Source organism: Acanthisitta chloris, unplaced genomic scaffold (genome assembly GCF_000695815.1).
Source record: "Acanthisitta chloris isolate BGI_N310 unplaced genomic scaffold, ASM69581v1 scaffold4011, whole genome shotgun sequence".
NCBI lineage: Eukaryota > Metazoa > Chordata > Aves > Passeriformes > Acanthisittidae > Acanthisitta > Acanthisitta chloris.
Window position 1 is genome coordinate 29,093 of NW_008657488.1, and position 21,293 is coordinate 50,385.

The 21,293-nt window shown below is 38.0% G+C and overlaps 1 protein-coding gene across 1 annotated transcript in view; it reads right to left on the reverse strand.

Moving 5' to 3' along the window:
- The window catches only part of LOC103811732 (kinesin-like protein KIF21A), a gene marked incomplete at its 5' end in the record, with an annotated part of 54,196 nt that overhangs the window by 27,322 nt on the left and 5,581 nt on the right, over nucleotides 1-21,293 (reverse strand). Inside the window, 13 exon segments of the mRNA XM_009084720.1 lie at nucleotides 284-483; nucleotides 1,479-1,667; nucleotides 2,859-2,976; nucleotides 3,559-3,643; nucleotides 5,833-5,871; nucleotides 8,597-8,800; nucleotides 9,566-9,629; nucleotides 10,377-10,566; nucleotides 11,367-11,562; nucleotides 15,517-15,632; nucleotides 17,073-17,240; nucleotides 20,401-20,535; nucleotides 21,235-21,293. The exon segment at nucleotides 21,235-21,293 is cut by the window's right edge and continues 34 nt beyond it. Of these exon segments, the coding sequence (XP_009082968.1) occupies nucleotides 284-483; nucleotides 1,479-1,667; nucleotides 2,859-2,976; nucleotides 3,559-3,643; nucleotides 5,833-5,871; nucleotides 8,597-8,800; nucleotides 9,566-9,629; nucleotides 10,377-10,566; nucleotides 11,367-11,562; nucleotides 15,517-15,632; nucleotides 17,073-17,240; nucleotides 20,401-20,535; nucleotides 21,235-21,293 (1,763 nt within the window).

Here is a 21,293-nt window from a genome sequence, read left to right on the forward strand (position 1 = left end):
TTTAGCAATCTGCCTCCTCCATCTAATGTGCCTTCTTCACTCAGAGCCAAATAATAGCTAATAAGCTCTGCGAGCTTCTGCATATTTGATTCTGTAATTTCTGTTCATTAAACCTAAAAGCTACTCCTCTCCCCCAGGAATAGCCTCATATCTTTCCTATTTTCAGACTTTCAAGCAGCTAAATAGCAAGAACAAAGTTATCTGGTAGAAGGATGCACAGGAAATTTAAACCCAAATTTTAGCAAACATTCGTTGTACAACACTTCAATTTACTGATATATACCTTGGTTTTCTTCATCTCTGTCACCTCCTGCTGCAATTTCTTCAGTTGCTTTTCATATTGTGACTGATTTTTAAGCAGTCGTGCATGTTCCTTTTGCGCTGTTTGAAGTCTCTGCAGTTCTTTATTCATGGCTTGGAGTTTCTTTTCATATTCTGACTTGATTTTTTTTGCTTTTTCTTCCGAGTAAGTCTCCACAGAACCTAGAGCAAAAGGGAATTCTTAATCTGCTTTTGTTCAGGATATTTTCACTTTGCCAGCCACAGCAGATGACTGCTTCCTCTGCTTTAGCATTACCTGTAATGGCTTTAAAAAAACCTTATCTGTCTCTAGTCCCCATCACCTGCACTGCTTTCAACTTTCCACCTTGTATGTATTCTGAGACAAGAGACCAAGTATTAACACTTTCTTCTGATTTCTTTCCACTAGACAACAAATCTGATAATGTGAAGACACAAATTCACATGCTTGTTCACACATATGTACACAACAGTATAACAACAGTCCTGAAAACCACCCAGCCTAGGATTCCTCTTCTGCCACTGATCAAAAGGGAAGGTGTAAGGAATAATAAGGGAACAAAGAAAGGTTTAAAAAATATATAACTATAAAGCATATATGGTATATTTTAAAAAAAGAAAAACAAACAAGACACTTTCCCCAGTACTCTCCCAAAGTTCAGTTATTCATGGCTTAGGACTCCTGAGTCATAGAGGGGTTTTCATCTCAATACTATTACATATTCCAAAAAGTTTGGTCAGTAAAACATCTCTGAAGGGCCACTGACCCTGGGTCTTATTTTTATGCAAATAAAAATAAACTGTGGAGGTAAGAGCAGGAAAAAAGTTTTTAATTCAGGAACTATCTCAAGGACTATGTTAAAATGAGAGCTCCTAGGAAACTGGAAATACTTATTAAATCAAATCAAATACCAAATCAATCAGTAGCAGTATATTTCTAAAAAAAAATAATCAATTCTCGTTGAAACTAGAATGAGTAAAGAATGATCCACTGGCATTATGGGTACAAACCTGGTTCTGTTTTCTGCAATTTCTCATCACATTTGGAAAATGAAGCAAGGGAAGTAGCAAACGGTTCAACCTGAGTCTCTTACACAGGAACAAAAAGGAAGCAAGGGAAGTAGCAAACAGTTCAACCTGAGTCTCTTACACAGGAACAATGATTTTGTACTTCTTACCCAAGTTTTGAAGCACCTGATCTCTTTCAAGCTGAGTGTCTCGAATTTTATGTTGTAGCATCATTAGTTTCTCTTCATACTGTTTTTTCAGTGTTTGCAACCTTCGCTGGCTGTTCTCCAACTCATCTATCAGTTTCTGCTTAATTGCTATCTCACAGGTGATGTTTGCCAAGTCTGCTTGATAATTTTCTAAAATAAAAAGACTCCTGTTAAAGTAACAGCAAGGATCACATGAACATAGACACTACCTGCAATCTTCGTGTCATTTTCTGGCATGTAAATGGCGCATAGGAAAATCCTACACAAATCACAATGCAGCAAGCAAAACTAGTATCTGCAATTCATGTTAAAGTCTCCTTCTTAAACACTCTCAATCCTAGAACCGGGAAAGAGATAGAGAAAGATATCTCTCATTAGATCACAGTTGCTCTCATGTTGTACTTACTCTCATTTAAATTGCAATATTAGCAATCTGTCCTTGCCTATATTGAAGGCTGAGAGACTTCAGCCACACCTCAGGGCTGGAGAATAACTCTCATTCATAAACCCAGCAGGACATAAAAAGAAAAATTGACTGATGGCAGATTCCAAAGCGAGACTTTCCCTCTCTAGCTCTCAGAAAGATACAGCCAGAATTCTGAGAAGACAGGAGCCATCTCAATCATGAGAATGAAATGGCGAAGGGAATGAGAAAGTGGGAGGAAAAAAACAAGGAAAAAGGACTAATCCACATGCTAAATTCATAAAAGTTTAATTGATTTTTTTAGCCAATTAGATCCTTTTTTTGTCTTAAGATTATGTGCTCCAGAATAACAATGTCAGTTGAAGATTATTCTTTTTCAGGTTCTGCAACTCCTGATAATGGTTTGTGTGACTCTCAAACAAGAAGAAACCAATAGACTTGGTTTGCCCATTTGGCGCAGCTCACATGAGGGAACTGATGATGCTTCTGTTTCTCGCTCTCACAGTCCTAACTTGCATGCCATACAAAAATGAGGAAGGCTGATGGGCTTCCAGCCTTTCAAAATTAAATTCTACCATTTTCAAATTAGGTGACAGGAGCTATCACCTTGGTGATTAGTCCTGAGACATAAGAATAATCCCGTACTTAAACCTTACACTTTGGATATTTTAACCAAGGAATAAACCTGTTATCAAATGCCTGATGACTTCTGGTCCATGTTAATGCCAGTACAGGGACACGTGATCACAATGTCTCTTACATGCTTTGGCACCATAACCAAAAAATATAATTCATTGGACCTGCAATCCACACAAAACTGTAGATAGTGTGTTGACAACATGCTATCTTGCCCACCAAAACCTGAGGAATGACAGATACTTTTTGTAAAATTCTACAGAATATTGCACTGGCATCACCTTTTTCTTCAGAGTCAGTATCTGATTCATCTGAGCTTTCAACAACTTCCATGTCATCTTCATCCTCATCGTCTTCCTCTTCTTCATCCTCATGATCACTGACTTCCTGAATTTCCTCCTATAAAACATAGGAAATCGAAAGATGTTGAAGCATACTCACAATTCTCCATCCCCCAATCACTTGTGACTATCACTGTGAAGCTGTAGCATTCACCTGACCCATTTCTAATTTCCCTTCTATAACCCTGTAAATCTTGAAACAGACAACGAATCCTAGAATTTCAGGGGTTGGAATGGACCTTAGAGATCATCTAGTCCCAACCCCCTGCCCTGGGCAGGAACACCTCCCACCAGACCAGGTTGCTCAAGGCTTCATCCAACCTGGCTTTGAACACTGCCAGGCTTGGGGTAGCCACCATTTCCCTTGACAGCCTGTGCCAGTGTCTCAGCATCCTCATAAGAAAGAAAATTTTCCTAATATCTAACCTAAATTTTCTCTCTTTCAATTTGTACCCATTGTCCCTTGTCCTGTCACTGCAGCTCCTAATAGAGTCCCTCTCCAGCTTCCCTGTAGCCCCTTCAGATACTGGAATGTGCTATGAGGTCTTCACGGTACTTTCTCTTCTCCACACTGAACAGTCCCAACTTCCTCAGCCTGTCTCCATAGGGGAAAATAAACCAAACACTGATAAATACTTACTGCCTCCAATTCATTATTCTCTCTCTCCGAAGTGCCTTTTTCATCTCTCTTCTCCTGCTCGTTATCCGTGTTATCCTCTTTAACACTAGCAGAAGAGGCAGACACAAAATATTCACGAACTGAAATGACATGTGCTTCTCCATCCCCCAAACCAGTAAGTTGCAATTCCAAATAAAGATGAAAACCAAAGTGTAGTTAGAAAAAGGTACAGGTGTTGGGCATAGGTAAAACACAACTTCCAAACTTCTGCAGATAATAAAATAATGTCTAATTACTCTCAACCTTGGCTCGTAAAGTAATAGTAATGCTTAGTGTATTGTTCCAGCATACTGAACTGGGACAATCAAAATACACATCTCAGTATACTACAGCAGTGCTCATTTCGCATGGAAGTTGCAGTGTACCCAGAGTAGCTTTTACAAAACAAAGAAAGAACATTGTGTGCAAGTATAACATACATTACAGGTATTACTACATCCTGATGCTATAACAGTATACTGCGCTTGGAATAGTCTGAAAATTTATGTATAAACCTTAAACAATATCCTAATTTATCATACTATAACTAACTACTCTTTTGATCAGTTATCTGTTTCAACATTAACGGAATGCATAATATAGGCACTGATACAACCACAAGAAAGTCAAGATATTCTGTATTTTTGCAACAGGCCTGTCTGCCTCAAAAAGAAACTTTTCCCAACTATCAAGACTAGATTTTAGCATATTTAATGCTTTTGTTTTTCAGACTATGGTTCAAAACCTATTTAAAAATCAAGGGTCTAAACATTCTTTCCTCTCTGGGAAACCTGACCTGTAGGGATGGCTTATGCAAATTACAGCAGGCTTTCCCCTTGGTTTTGTTTTAAAGGTTTGGTGTATTAGCCATAAGGACGAGTTTTAACATTTTTAAGGGCATGTTTAAGACCTCACATGCAAATACAAAACAAAAAAAAAAAAAAATAATAAAAAAAAATCAATGGCACTCAGCATATTGTTACTGATCAGATGTCAGTCCCTCTAGCGCTGCATGTGCAAAACCCAAACCTCCAATGGATGTGAAATCATGATAGAATAGGGCTAGGCACCATTGGAGTGATAAAGGAAAACTCTGACAAGTGCCAGTTGAGTAACACAGTGTTTCTGTCTACACATGATTTTTTGTTATATTACTTCGCAACCTGGTAAGTGCTAACTGGTTCCCTCTGTCCCACTCATTACCAGTGAGGAGCTAACTATGCACAAGGCAGAAAGCTTTTGCTTGGACCACCTGAATGCATACAGCAGCTGGGGATGCTGGAATCGAAAAGCCTAACCAGATTTGTACACAAAAAAAAATGCCAAACAGGGAACACTGAGCAACACAAACTCATTTCCACAGATTCTCATCTCCCTCAATCCAGAACATGTTCTGGTTTACGTTGGTTTTTAAGTCTAAATTATAATGGATCTTAGCTGCAATCCTCATGCAGATTGAGGCAAATTCCCAGTTTCCCTTCCACCTGCAGACAGCACAGAGCTAACCACTACAGAGAAATTAAGTTCTGCCTAAGAACCAGGAGAGACAGGAGGAAGGAGAGCCAGCAGTTCTGTCAGGCAGAACTGTACTTAATGTGTGTGCTACTCATCTGTGGATTCACATGGTCTGCATGAATTCAGTGGGGGGATTTTTTTGATCAAAGCAGACAGCAGAAAAATAAAACTCCCTTATTTTCACTTTTAATCATAGCATATTTCCCTTTTTGAAGCCCTCAACTGCTCTCTCAGACTTACTAGTTTGTCTACTGGTTTGGCTGAAAGTGAGTGGAAGGAATGATCAAGCCTTCAGTCACATGCTTTCAGAAACAAAGGAAGCAGACTTAACTGACAGTGTGAAGGTCCAAGACATTCTTGATCTCACATGCCAAAATTCTTATTCTCATATACTGCCTGCTAGACATTTCATATCATATGTGCTACTGCACCTTCCTCCTGCCTTTCATTCCATACAGGCCATGCAAGAAAGAAATCTGCTTAATTCTACAGCAATTCCCAAAGCCACCACCACCCCAACAAAAGCTTGCTCAACACTGTAAAATCCCGAGTTAATCTCAATTCCACAACAGAGGTTTCTTCCCATTAAAACACTTGTTGAAAGTCAAAACACAGGAAAGAATTTTGAAAGGCCAAATGAACTACTCTTGAAGTACCTACGAATCTGCCCAACTTCTTTTCATGTATGACAACCAGTTAATTGAAATGACAGGTAATTAAAAACCTGGGAAATATTCCAACCTTCTTTCTTCGTGACTGCTTTCCTCAAGTTTCTGTAGCCTTCAAAAGCACGAGGTACAGTATTGGAAGGCCAAGCCAATGAAGGACAAACCAGACAGTGAAAAGCAAAAGTGATAAGAAGGTAAAAAAAATGATATATATATGAGCTTCTGGAGTTTAAAATGAAATTTTAAAAGATACTATCAAGAGACAAGTAGTAAAAAGGCAATACATCTTGCACAGTTGGAAAGTAAATCGAAAACAAAGAAGAAGCATTTGTAGGTTAACTAATCTGCCACTGCCAACAACTGCAAATTCAAGTTACACTAAGGATGAAATTTTAGACAATACATTTCACTTAAAGAATTATTTCTAAAAATGGATTTCAAAAAAATCTCTTAATTCTAGAAAAAGCTTTCTCCTCTTTTGCCACTTAAAACTGGCAGGTAAAATACTGAAAATTGCAAATACTGCCATTGACCCAAAGTTGTATGTCATCAGGAATATATCAGGAAAAAAACCCAATGGTCTAGCTTTATATATGCTGATAACATTTGTAGAAATAAGAATATTTTAGTATTAATATTCTAAATAATATATTCTGAATATATTTAACACAAAAATCTTCAAACTGCATTCATTTTTTCCTTTGGGGTTTTGTTGTCTGGTTTTAAATAAAAAGCAGAAAACTGCAGTTTATTTTTCTGGGATATAAAAAGTACATGCCAATCATTGCTTGTTGTTTTTAAATAAATTAAATAAAAAAAACATGCACCTGAAGCAATGAGATGGACCAAGTGTTAGTATTTCTACCTGTACTTTTTCCTCTTGAACCAATATGGATATATCAGTAACAAAATGCCTGCATGACATATGTAGCATAGAGATGGGTTAAAATTCCTGAAATTCCTCATGTGCCCATTATGAAAAAGTTTTGAGCAAGAGCTCTTGATGCCTTTCCACATTATACTGGCCTGCCATCTGTCTGCCATCACCTAGGAGCTATACCACACTGAGCCCCATGTAATTTTATCACCAGTTTAGTTTACTAAAGGTTTGGGAAGTCAAAAGACAACAGTCAGAAATGGTTACCAGGTATGTAGGGCCAACTGATGACTGAAAGGGACATGGAAGGTTTGCTCTGGGGCTTCTGGTGAGCAGGTCACACTGTGAGACACTCCAGTCAAGCATGTCAGTTGTTCGGTAGCCAAACCAGTACTGCCATGTAAACGGTTTCTGATAAACTTTATGACAGATGCTTATTAAAGGCTACAGATATATAGCAGTACATACCTGGTGCTCATTCAGAATCTGGCTCTTAAATCTTCAGGCTACCTCAGAACAGTTTAGATAAGTTGAATATATTTAAATTTATGCACCTTTTATCTTACTAACCCATAACCAGGAACAAAAGATCAAGAAATGCAGCAGACGGGGCAGAACTAGTAGCTAGGCTTACCAACCCCATTTTAATAGAAAAATTCTAGTTAGACAAGTTTAAAAGAACAGCAACCCTAAAAAGAAACAGTACAGTAGAAGCAGCTACAGAATATTCTATGCCTGCAGAATAGAGAAGTAGAGCAACCAATCCCTACCAAACTACAGCGTAAATTGCCTCTGTGCAATACACTAACACACCCATTGCCAATTCCTGAACCGTCAATAGAAAAAAAATTCACAATGATGTAACCTGAACACAGACTTTGCATTTATTAATTAGGCAGATGCACTCTGTGGGTAGCAAGTATGACGGGCTATAATCTCTCGAATTCCAACATTTCTTACCATCTAAAGAATTTTTCTCCCAATATATGCACCTATTACAAAGCAGTCTGCAGAGCCACTAGACAGATTTAAACCTTACCAGCACTTTGAACATTTATGAGCCCATTGTACAGAACACAATACCCACTTTTAGATGGAGCCTGGACTATCAAGAGGTCGCTTCAAACTTAAATTTTACTGTGGTTCTGCTAGGATAGAAAACCAATGTCAAAAATAGTTCATGCTAAGTAGTCCCTACTTCTGGATCAGACCACTTGGTTATCCTAACACAAGACTATAGTCCTAGTGGGAACACGTGTGACTGGATGCAGAAACTTCTTTCAGAAAAAAAAAAAGATAAACCCCAGAAAATTTCAGGGAAAAGGGAGAGATCTCTAATGGAATCAAAGTCACAGAATACACAAACAAAGCCTTGCTGTACTAACTGTTGTCTGAACAGGCATTTATGTCAATGTCTATGAGGATTTTAGTAGATGAGAGGTTGGACAGTGAAAAACGGCAAAGCATGATGTTGCAGAGGATTAGGAAACCTCAAATTAAAAACATTCATAGAAACAGAAGATAAAGCAAAAGAAGCCATTCCAAGAGCTACCAGAGAATTCCCAGCTATTCAGAATATCTTTTCTTCAGAAAGATGTTCCAGTTTTGACATACAATATAAAAAAAAGCTTATAATTTTTTTTAAAATTTCTGTTGAGCTTCAGATGCATTTTAAAAATACCAAAATCTATGGCGAGCACCTTTGGTTTTACCATTGTGCGTAATTATACAGAAAAATTCATTAGGACAGAGACATTCATTCTACAAATACAGCCTTCTTCTCTGGAAGAAAAGATGCCAAAGAAAAACACCTATAACTTCAATGCATAGAAGGATTTGAAGGAACAGCAGTTTAGGGACCAAACCCACACAACAACAACAAATTCATTTTAAAGCCTCACTGGTTAAAAAATACACCTCTACTAATAGAGAGAAAACAGCATTATAATTCATACACCACCTCTTTTTCTTCTTCCTTTCTTTTTTTTTCAGCTTTTCTAGATCTTTCTTGGCTATATCTAGAATTTCCATTGTCTCTTTCTCTGAAGAAAGCATAGAAGCAGAAAATGCTGATGGTCCACCAAAGTACGTGGCTCTTGTTGAGGCTCTAGACAAGTTGCGTCGAAGATTCTCATTCACTGCTTCACTTTCTAATAACTTCGCTCTTAACAAAAAACAAAAGGAAGAATTGCAGTCCATGAATTACAAGTATTGCCAATGCATGAGATGTATAGTCTTTAGCACCAGTAACTTCAATGCATCACCTTGAGTTTAAAGAGAAACTACAAACCAAGGTGACACAATACAAGGTTACAAAATATAATGGAGTAAATTCCTTGATGATACCATTCTACACAAGTTATATATATTGTACATTTATCACATACCCTAGATAGCATACATGAAAATATAAATATCTGTGTGAATATACACACAGATATATATTTGCATATGAAATATGTATATACATGTTACATGAAAGCTACACAGAAACTCTAACGCTCACTGGGGATAGGCCAGATCATTTTTTAGCATTGTATGTGCCAAACAAAAATATCTAAACCATTTAAGACCTTTTATTTTATTTTAAAAGATTCTTTTTTAAAAAGCATTAGATTGTAACAAGTAATTTCTAGTAATTTCTCATTTATATCTGAGGTTATAAAGTGATAAAATAATTGTTCCAAGTCTTGTTGTACAACAATATCAAGTCATCATCATTATTTAAGCAACACCTTACTCTAATTTCTATAGTCAGTTTCATCTTTAACATTTTCGTGGCTGAGAGCAACACCAGATGGTGTTAGAAGCTGAAGGACCACTCTGCTGAAGTATTACCCACACAGGAAAACAGCTGAAGTATTTAGTTGCTAACACTTCTACTTTGCTTTTTAAAATAAAAACAGTTCAATACATATTATGCAACTACCTGAGATCTTCGATTTCCTTGATATAATTATGAATCATGTTGCTAATTTCTTCATTTCCTTCTCCTTTCAAGGACAGAGAGAAAGGGAGAATAAGGGGAAGAGAAAGATTAAGGATAGCAACAATATAAATATCTGAATACTGCAACTAGGCACAAGGTACCAGCAAAGACAAACAGTCACATGGGATACACATTTAGAGCTTATCTGATTTGTAAAACATCTCTCCTTCTTAGGCTGTCATATGATCACCATGATTACCAGTAACTTTTCTTATTTCATTTGTTCTCCATATTAGCACATTTTAACAATGCATAAATCAAAAGTAACTTGACAAATAGTGCGTGCACAAAAAGAACAAGGTTGTCATGGTAAGCCAATTGGTTCATCATTCTGAGGTGAGAAGCAAGCCAATAGTCATCTGTGTGCAGGTCCTCATAAAAAAAAAAGTGTAAGTCCATATGGAGCTAAGCATACAAATAATTCCTATCCAAAGGTATTATTTTGTATTTCATTTTGCTCACAGTCTTAAATGAATGGCCAAATCAGGGTACCAAACTATTTCTATTAACAGAAGTGTCCAGAAGCAGAAGAAATAATCAGGTAGGAGCCTATCCCTGTCAACGCAAGTCCCGCATTACTGATACAAAAGCAACACTGCATTCCAAGGGATCCACAAAGCCAGAACATATCACTAATTAAAGTTCATGACCAACACTGCATTCCAAGGGATCTACAAAGCAAGAACATATCACTAATTAAAGTTCATGAACCTATGAAGCAGTTTACACACACAATACACCCACAGCATACCTGCTCTGGCTAGCACTTGGTTGGCCTGATCACTCATAAGTTGTGTTATTCTGGCTCTAAGTGCATCGATAGTCTCTTGCATTGCTTTGATTCTAACACGCAGGTTGTTGTTTTCTGTTTGCAGCATCGCGTTTTCATGAAACATGTCATTGATACTTTCAACACCTTCTTCATCTATAATCCTTTTGCCCTTTAAGAAAATTAAAATACTTTATTGCTAGCAATGGCTGACCTACACGTGAAAAAAAATTAAACTCAGTAAAGGCAATCCACAGATTACTTGAAATTCCAAACAGACACTCATATCAAACAATAATCTTCACTTGAATAGTTTAAGGCAGTGATAAATAGATAGTTTTCAAAACACTGATGTCTGGCCAACACTTTAGCATTTGGGCCCTGTGTAATTCCACCTTAGTCTGAAATACAAGTTTGCGAACAGGTTAAGGAATGAGAACACACCTCTTTAGGAAATCAGGATATTGTCTCACAAACAAAAAAGGTGGAGGACAGTGTTTGGTAACCACATTTACTGCTGAAAACATTATTTGTTTAAGATTTCAGGAAGAAACTGGCATTGTGCAGCATATTTTTAAAACACAAATTCTTTCAGCTGTCTAGTCAGTTTTCAAAAGCAATACACAGTTACTCGACACATTCACTAATGCACCAGTCCTAGTTTTGGTCATTTTTGCTTTGGAAGTGACTATTTCTCATTGCTGAACACAAGGTCAATTTTTGCCTTTTGAAAAGCAAACAGCATGCAGCATCTGTTGACATCATTTGCATTTGCTGATGTATCCTCTCTTTAGGGATACAATCTAAGTTTTCTAAAAACATCTGGTAATCACTGTAATTAGAAGTGTTGTTTACGTCAAGGGTTGCTACTCAAATGGCTTTAGTGTATGAAGTGGAAGTCGCCAACAGAAAAATAAACTGTGGAATTACAAGCATTTTAAAGCAGAAGAAATCCTATGAGCATGAACTTACTGTTTTGTATTCCATGAGTTCCATCTGCAGCCGTGCAATCTCACTGCGCAAAGCATTTATTTGTTGGCTAGCTCTGTCCTGATTAACCATCACCTTGTTCTTGATGTTCCGTGCCCGATTGGCATATTTCAATGTGTTCAAAGTTTCCATGAAGTCTCGATCTGAAGGGCTCACACACGCTATCATGAGTGTTTGACTGGAAGTTAGAAACATAGGTCGGCATTACACGTCACGAGCAAAAAAGAGTAGAGAGAAGCTAACAGGTCTTTAGGTAGAAAGTTAGATAAGAACAGTAACTTCATAACATTTGTGAAGATATTTCTCTTACAGTAGACTGAACCACAATGGTCAGCACTGTTCCACCTTGTATCACCCTAACATAGTGTAGGAGATAGTAGATCAATAATTGTTCCACACATAAAATTGTAGAAGCAATTTATTGCCATATCTAGAAATGTTTTTCAAATTAACATTCAGCTTGCATAACCATACATAAACTGAAATTTAGGAGCTTAAGATCAACTTCAATTCCTGGTCAGTGATTTGGATCATGCAGTCATCAGGACTGCCTCTTCTGATTCCCAAACCTACTTCATCTGAAAGTTGCCTGAATGCTTATCTTAGCTGCCTAACATACCTATTGTCAACCTCAGGTTCCAAACTGCCTGAATTCTCCACTGCAAATTAACTCCTGTCCTCCAACAGAAGCCCACTAACTAGTATATACCCTTAGTACATCTGGCTATAACTGTATTTATTCTTTGTTTCATAACTTCCCCAAAAAGCAGCAGAATCTGAGCTCTAGGCCCAGGAGGACTATGAACAACGATCTTCCTTTCAGGTTCCTACAACACCTCTAGCATGGGATATGTAGGATGAGAACATACTCCCTACTCTAAATAACCAAGCAGACAGACCAGTAAGAACCAATGGGCCAAAAGCAGAAGAAAGCAAAACAATTTTCATTCCAAACAAATGGTTTCATCATTCAGCAGGTTCCTTCCCTCACTCCCTGGAGTACATTCATTTCAGACAAGAAAAGTCTAGAGGGGTCAGAACCAGAATTCCAGGTGCAGATCATTCTTAGTTGCATACATGGCCCAAATTCTCGACAAAGGGAAACATCTGCATTTGATGGACTGCACCCCTTCAGGCTTTACAGGAATTTGCTTCTCTCTTGTAGGTCACAGCTTAGGCAGTTGCATTAGGATGACTGCACTGAGGTCAGGGCAAAGGAGCAATATCTGCATCAGGCAGGGTAGATTCTGATCTTCACTTTCTAGAATTTCAGACTGAAACAAACAAATGAATCTGCAACCCTCTGGGAGGCAAATAATTACCTTCAACATACACACTGGGAAACTAAACTAGAAAGAGTAACTAGCCTGAGGCTACAGTTTCAGCAATTCTTCCTCAGCCCTTGAGCATACCTTTGTGCCAAGTCTCCAAATGGTTTGAATTTAGTCCTCTAAATAAGAGTATGCAAGATTAAGAACAAATTTTTAATTCTGACATGGGGAATACTTCTGTTTTCAGTTAAGAATGTGCTTACTTTTCTAAACCTCAGAGGACTGGTTCCACTATCTGTCCGTCTTAAAAACTGAACAACCTGAACTCCACTTTCCTATCTGAATTGTGTAATGGACCAGCATTTTTTTTTATTGTTCTACTCCTGTTATTTTACTGCTTCTTTAATCTTCTCCCCCTGTTCCAGGAGTTATGGAAGTTTTCATTTTTCATATTATACATCATAAAATTCCTTTATAAAAACACCAACTTTCCATATTTACTTGAATAATGCAAGATACACAAATACGTAAATGCTGCTTCGGAACTGTTAGAGTGTTATACTTAAAATGAGGATTCTTGTGAGAATAGGATAGTAATACAATGTTTTCATCATTGTTAACTCAGGACTTACTACAATCTAATCTGAATTGCTACTGGTAAATTTTGTACAGTATTTATAAGAGAGAAATAATTATGTGGACTGTAATACCCAGGGTGGAATTTGGAAGGCTACAGAACAGGCTAACAGAAATCTAAATGGGATTCCCCAGAAAAGAAACCAAATATATATTAAAGTTTAGCTTTCCCACACCTTTTGGTTGCCAAAGCATGGACAAGAAACCCATTCAAAATGTTTATACTTATAAAACTCTTTCTTAACAGCAAACTGCTGATTTGCTATGTCTTAGCATGTGTGTCACATACATAAAGAAACCGGGGAGAGGGGTGTCCTGCCAGAAACAGAACGAATATATATGAGTGTCATTGAAAATGTTCTGGGGCAGTATTTACTGTCTGTACATACGTGCAGGTTTTGGCTGGGGTAGAGTTAATTTTCTTCATAGTAGCTGGTATGGGCTATGTTTTAAATTTGTGCTGAAAACATCTAATATGTGTCCATAATGCAGAGATGTTTTAGTTACTGCTGAGCAGTGCTTACACACAGTCAGGGCCTTTTCTGTTCCTCAGACTGCCCCACCAGTGAGGAGACAGGGGGCACATGGAGTTGTGAAGGGGCACAGCCGTGACAGCTGACCCCAATGACCCAAGGGGTATTCCAGACCACATGGCATCATGCTCAGCATATAGAGCTGGGGAAAGAAGGGGAGGACATTCAGAGTGATGGCATTTGTCTTCCCAAGTCACCATTATGCATGACAGAGTCCTGCTTTCCTGGAGATGGCTGAACACCTCCTGCCCATGGGAAGTGGTGAATGATTTCCTTGTCATGCTTTGCTTGCATGTGTGACTTTTGCTTTACCTATTAAACTATGCTTTGCTGTGTGACTTTTGCTTTACCTATTAAACTGTATCTCAAACCCTGAGTTTTCACTTTTACTCTTGGAATTCTCTCCCCCATCCCACCGGGGTCAGTGAGAAAGTGGCTGCACAGGGCTTGGCTGGCAGTGGAGGTTGAACCCGACACCACCGCACACTGAACTCTGCGATGTCTCCCGAAGAACAGGAGGGGGAGCAGCGCAGCTATAAAATGCGAAAATATTTGCGAGTCCAAATGACATTCTACAGAAGTACAGTTTTAAATGTGATTTGAAAAAAACCCGCTCATTACCTAGTGTATTTGATACAAAACTTAGTGAAGCAATGCTCTTTGGAAATAACTGCAGAGAGGGCTTAGAAGATCCTAGACTCAATTTCTGGTTGGTTGGGGGTTTTTTTATAATTCTTACATTTCTTCCTCCCTTATGCACTTCTGAAAATTCCAGCTTTTATTTTACTTGTTTTGTCTGACTGCTATTCCTCACAGTGCAGTGCTTCAAGGTGCTACTAAAGTTATCTCTCTGAAGACCAGAGCAATGATTTAAGAGTTTTCTTCCACTTATCCCTACTCCTTTGTGAAATGCCCAGAAAGCTTCCTACCCTCCTAACACAGGAGCCAGGCATAGTGGATCACATACAGGAGTAAGAGTACTACCTTTCTAAAATATACTCAGCTATGGTCCCTCTTGTATTTGTACATGTCAACATGACAGATACAAAACCTGTATTATTTTAATAAATGTGTTAACGTCTTAGATAAAACCTCCAGCGGCCAAAGCCTCACTTCATTGTATGTGCAGAATGTATACAGACAGGTTGATACAAAAAACCCTGGTGATATACTGGGGTTTTTTTTTTACTAGGCTCTAATCCAACACCAGGTAACTGGGCAGATGCACCATCGCCTGGGACAAATAACCTTTCAAAAGATGACCATGCCTGTGGTAAGCTGACTCCAAGCTCGTATGCATGGCCGTCTGAGCAAACAATTCACTGACATTTAAGTAAAAAACAAAACAAAAACAACTACCAAAAAAATCAACCCCAAACAAAACAACTCCCACATCTCAATGAGAAACTCAACACAGCATGGGAAGAACTTGTCCAGAAACAGTAACTTCTAAGGCTCATACCTAATAAAGTTACAATAGCACCGAAAAGATCAAAAGTAAAAATCCTCATTAAAATCTTTTTCCTGCATTGACAGCATTTTTGTCATGATGACAATTCATCTTCAGAACCTTCGACCAAGAAAGAGCGGCTATTTTTATTGTTGTTTGATGTTTATTTTACTTTCTGAAGATTATGTTCTCATTCATGCTCATTTCACAATGATATACATAAAATGTGCCAGTTTTCATACCTGTTTCCCCCAAGAGAGTCTTGAAGTAGCCTTGTAAGCTTTGAATCTCTGTATGGTACATGAGTTGCCTTCTTACTCTTATCTCCCAGTGCACTTATTACATTGCCAAGTGCCAACTATAAAACAACAAATCATGTAATGCACAAGTCAGAATCAGTTCCTGAGTAGTTTTATTTTAAAAACAGCTATAAATGGGGGTCAACATATTGTGAGAAAATGAATGTTCTCATGAAAGTTAACATAATAATATTTCTGAAGACTTTTACATTTTACAACAGACATCTAGAAACTTTTGGGTTATCAACAGTGCATCGGATGACTTGGTACCTGCAAGTCCTAAGTACTTAGCACAATGTGTATGCACTGTCTACTGATATCTCATGTCAGTCACAAAGTAAAGTTGGAACTGCTTCATCTCACAAACATTTACTTTTGATGATTATTAAACCTGATCTCTACTTCTAGCACTATCACAATCATAGAATATTCAGAGTTGGAAGGGACCCATGAGGATCGTAAGTACAACTCTTCAGTCACAGGCTCTTTCAAATGAATTTCAACAATCTGCTTTATGTTACATTTATAATAAAATACAGGGCATTTATATGAAAAAAATCCCCCACAATTTATTTTCTCTATAGATACAAAATTTAAAAGTGTCTGATGAAGATTTAAGCATTTAAGGCTTGAAATTATGTAGTCCATGGCTAAAAGGGTCTAAATCATGCTTATAAACAGCCTAACATTCAGCTGTAAAATCTGTAACATGCAACTGCACACACTTCAGTCATATGCCAAACTGAGAATATTGCTGTAGGTGTCACTCTGCACTGCCAGTTCTTGGTCTGGAAAAGGTCTGGCTATGCCCAACAGCTGGAGACGTGTGTGCAACACCCCATGCTGGGGCTGCATGCTTTGAAGAGTTTAAAGCATTTTCAATCTCTTTCACAAAACTGAAGTCTGGACTTCACTAATAAATAGATTTCTGATCATATATTAGCTTTATCACACTGATTTTTACCTTCACACATTTAATATCCTATTTGTTATGGGTACCTTTGTGTCATCTAAACCCCCAAATTCCTGTTGGCTTTGTGCTTATGTTAATGACAAAACTGAACTGAGTTCTTCCTCCTCCATATAGTATAACTATAGAATATAACCACTGATGACAAGAGAATCACTAAGAATGTTCTAATTGCAGAATACTCTACTAGATCAGAAAAAAAAAAGACATGTTTTCTCATATAGACGTATTTTTGTGTCTTTAAAACAGAGTTACACAGAACCTCCACACAGCCAAGTAGTTCAAAACAAAAGCATGAAACTAGTCTCCACTGACAATCACCAGCTCTACTTTTCAGTCCAGTTTAGTAAATGTCAAGTAAACCATACAATACAGTTAAATAAAAAACTATATAGAGAGCCAGTGCACAGTCAAAAACCCAAATGACAGCCAAAAAATAGTGATGCTATAAATTACAAATTTTATTTCTACTTCTAAGTGTTTTGCTTAGGATTGTTTTACATTATGCTGTATAGTTGCATAGTCTTACTAGTCCACAGTTGATGGAAATGCCTTCTTTTGCCCTTTCTCCTGTAGCTCCTGTTCGCTTTAGCCTTTCAGACCCCGCCAGATCAACAAAATGAAACTTGGCAGTAAGAGTTTCATATTCATTCATCTCAGATGATTCAGATATTATCCTGTTATCAGTGGCATTATCCTGAAGTAAAGAAGAACCCATAAAGCTTGGTAAGAACTTTCACAGTAACATTTGCAAAGTTCAATCAACAATTATTCACAAAACTACTTCTTTGTCATGATCATCTTGTTATTCATCATCTTATAAACAACAGTCTTTGAAAATTCTATCTCCATTTTAATCATATGTACCAACACATCACTCTTGAAGACTCAGCTCTAGATGCATGGGGATACAAATTACTTTAAATATGAGCTACCATTGTTTCTTGATGAAGAAATGGAGGGATACATATGTAAAAATATACAAGCCTTCAGCAAGGTGGGCAACAAAATTTGTACCTCTCCTGGAATGCAAGTCTTGAATCAATTGTCAAAGGAATCTGATTTAAAAAACAAACAAACAAAACCCCCAAACCTTAATGACATTATTATTATTATTGCACAAATTAGAACCACTTAGTTCATAACCTGCCAAATGCACAAATTTGAACCACTTAGTTCATAACCTGCCAAATAACTTAAAGATATTTTGATTTTATGCCTCTCTAAACTAAAATTTATGAATTATTGTTTTAAGCCATTTTTACTAGCAGTCAGTATTCCACCTATCACTTCTGACTTTACCACAAAATATGGAGAGCAGAGGGAACAAGGGAGAAAGAAGAGGTTCCCTTCTTCCTTTCACCTTCCTCCCCCAGGTAATCTGTAATGACTGGCACTCAATGAGAGTATCCATCAGTGCAGGGAGTCTGCCCAGGAACACACTGCACTATGGGCAGGTACTATAGCCTCAGGCTCTTTCCAACTTCACATCCCAAGGCATAGCAGCAAAAGTAGCCTTTTTCCTTAGATAATCCCAAACTTTTCTCCTGTTGATTAGCGTAGCTGTACTATATACTGTGGAGTTTTATTTTACTCTAAGTGTAGCTAGATTTGTTGTCAGGAAAGCAATGAGAAAAATCCTTAAATCACTCACTTCTTGACCTTCCTGCCAAGATACCCATTGCAGGGCAATTTCTACTAACTTGTCATGGTGTCATATAATAAGCATATATTGACTGTATACTAGATTTTTAACATATTCTCACATTGAAAACTACAAGCTTTACTTGGAATTTTTATCACAATAAGCATAGACTGTTCTGGATTTTCTCTAAAAAAAAAGACCAACGAAAACAAACCCTCAGGTATTCTGTGACGATGATCTTTATGCGCCCTTGGTCAGCTAGCCCACAGCTCCCTTCACTATGCAAGGGGTAATGCAGGTTTCTGCAGACCAAATCGTTCTCATGGTAGTTAAATATTTCATGCTTCTTAGGTGACCTCTTTTTGTAGCAGTTACAGAAGAGAACAGGAATTGTGCCACTTTCACATGACCAGAAATCATTATTTCTGTTGTTCTGACATTTACACTGCTGGGGACCACACTCTCATTCCCAGCCCTAAAGTAATGATTAGTGCACCCTTTCACTCTCGTTTACTTAGTGGGTTAAATGTACATCCAGAAACTTCCAAGAAGCATGGATGGTGTGAACAGAGCTTGAGGAGCAGCATGTCTGTACACTGCAGCCCTGGCTACCTGCCAGCACTGGGCACCAGCGACCACGCACAGAGGGGACACAGCCAATCCTGTCATCTGAGGAGGAGGAGAAACTGCGTTGCCCTAGTAACAAAGGTCTCCCAAAACTGTTGTCTATGGAAACTTGAGCTGCATCTCTCCTGGCCAGCCAATAATAGCTTGTATTAATTTAGATTCCAGGAGCGTTCAGAGGCCAACGTCAGGTCTATCCTCTACTCTCCTAAATGCCACTGGGAAAGAAGAGGGCGTTGTCTTCACAGATTAAGGATATAAAAATGCTCAGCTCCAGGCAGTCAAGTATCTTGTGCAGATCTCCAAAATAAAAGGAGAAACAAAACAGTTTGACAGAAGGCAGAAGGTGGTTACCTATTCCTCTAACACAAGCCTCTAAAAATCCCGCAGAGCCAGGTGACAATCCTGCAGGCAGCTCAGCTGGTGGGGCAGGCTGCAAGGGCACCAGGACATGGGGATTGCTGTGCCAACAGCCTGTGGGAAACAAGGCTCCCAGATAACTTCTCACTCTCCAGTAGACAGTTTTCAACAAAAACCTCTGAACAGACAGTGTCACCACACAACGACTACAGTGCCCTATCTGGGCTGTGTGTTGCCAGTCCCTCCCAAGTGAAGACAGCTGACCACACCATCAGATTCACAGTTAAAGCACAGAAAGCAGCAAGAAGTGCTTTTAATGGGTTTATAAAGCAAGTCTACATATCACAAAGGACTAGAAAGGGACCCCCATTTTGCCTGCAAATGATTATTTGTAGTCTTAAAAAAACCACAAAAAACAAGCAATCCCCCTCAAAAAGCATTGCAAATCCAATTCACTGTTCCACATGCCTAAATATGAGATATCTTTAGGTAAAAATGCTAGCCAGATACTTAGGAGTTCACTGAAATATTTCAAAATGTTGTTCATTCCCTTTAGAATATTCAAGCTAAGTCCCCCTGAAGGTATTGCAGCTTTAAGTAATGTGGCTTTATTCAGGACTCTCCTCTTTACAAGATACACGGACAGCAACAAACAACTGAACAGTCACATGGAAAGTCTTCTACAAAACAGCTCCAAGTTCATTCATAGTTTAAATTTCAGATAAAGTGCATAGACTTAACAAAATAACTGCACCTCAAATATATATCTATTTAAAATAAGTATGCTAAGCTTAGAATCAAACACTTTTCTACTTGCTCCGATTGGATATGAACATTTAATCTGAAATACCCAAGCAGTTTCAGTTAGCTGACTGCAACCTTAAACCCACTAACTGCTAAGACACTTCAAAGTGCTTTCCCAATTAAAGACCAATTACATTTTAAACTTTCTCACTTTTGTATGTCGCAACAAAATACTGAAGAAAATGCTAGAGGACAATAGGCAGGTTCATGTAAGAGGCTGCAGTTTATTGTTGCCTCTGGCTGGAGGATGGTTACATAGGCACAGATTAAATCAAATTATTATAATGCTTAGCAAATTCCCTGAGCATTATGATGACTGCAGCATCCTTACAAAACGAAATTCAAATAGCAGTGGCTGCCAAAATTATCCCCATTTTGAAAAACGGCTGCTAAAGTGAAGTTCAGTAACAGCAAAGATACATACAGCGTTAAATGCAGGACAGACTCTGGTTTGACATAAGTGTATAGTAAATATTGCATGTGACCGTGAGCTCTGAACATTCATCTGAGTGCTGGCAGTGGTTCGGGACAGAGCCCCCAGCTTCAAGCACTGCATCATCTAGAAAACAGACAAGAAGTACATTGCATTGCTTCCAGGTTAAAGAAAATGTTCCTGTAACACATACTGTTTTGGATATATTACTGAACCTTTTCTCTTTGCTATGAATTCAGCGTCAAAAAAGGAACAAAGATTCTTAAATAAGCAAACTAGAAGTATTTTTTGTGGTTTCTGAAAGAAAATACATGAATCTTTGTATGTCTCTTTCTCCTGTCCCCTGGCAGTAACATAGCAATCGTCCTTTCATTCACCTGTGGCAAAAATGTACAATTTTTTACTTTTTGTACACAAACACACAACACTAACATTTGTATTCAGATTTACAATGCATAGGAACAGCCGTTTACTTCACACCAGTCATAATGCAAAGCTTTTGTCTCACACAGAAAAAGAACATAAGATCTGGGAGACCAGATTTACACACATGCCAAAATTTTCTTTCCCAGCAGAACTACATTAACAAAAGCCTGTTCCCAGCTTTAAATGGAAGTGGCAGGCACTTAGTATCAAATATTTATCAGATTTAAGGCTACAGAAACTAAAGAAAACACTAACTTTAGCTAGGTTTTACACTTAAACTGCCCAAGAAGCAGACATTAGCAAGCATAATCTCTATTTTTAATCACCCATCAAAACATATAAATAAGGTTTTTAGAATGTACTTGGTATGCTACAGAATAATTTGTTTGCAAGTATCACCTCTGATTCTCCATTCACACTTCGGGTTGTAACACCCACTGTATAAATTCCTCCTGCTG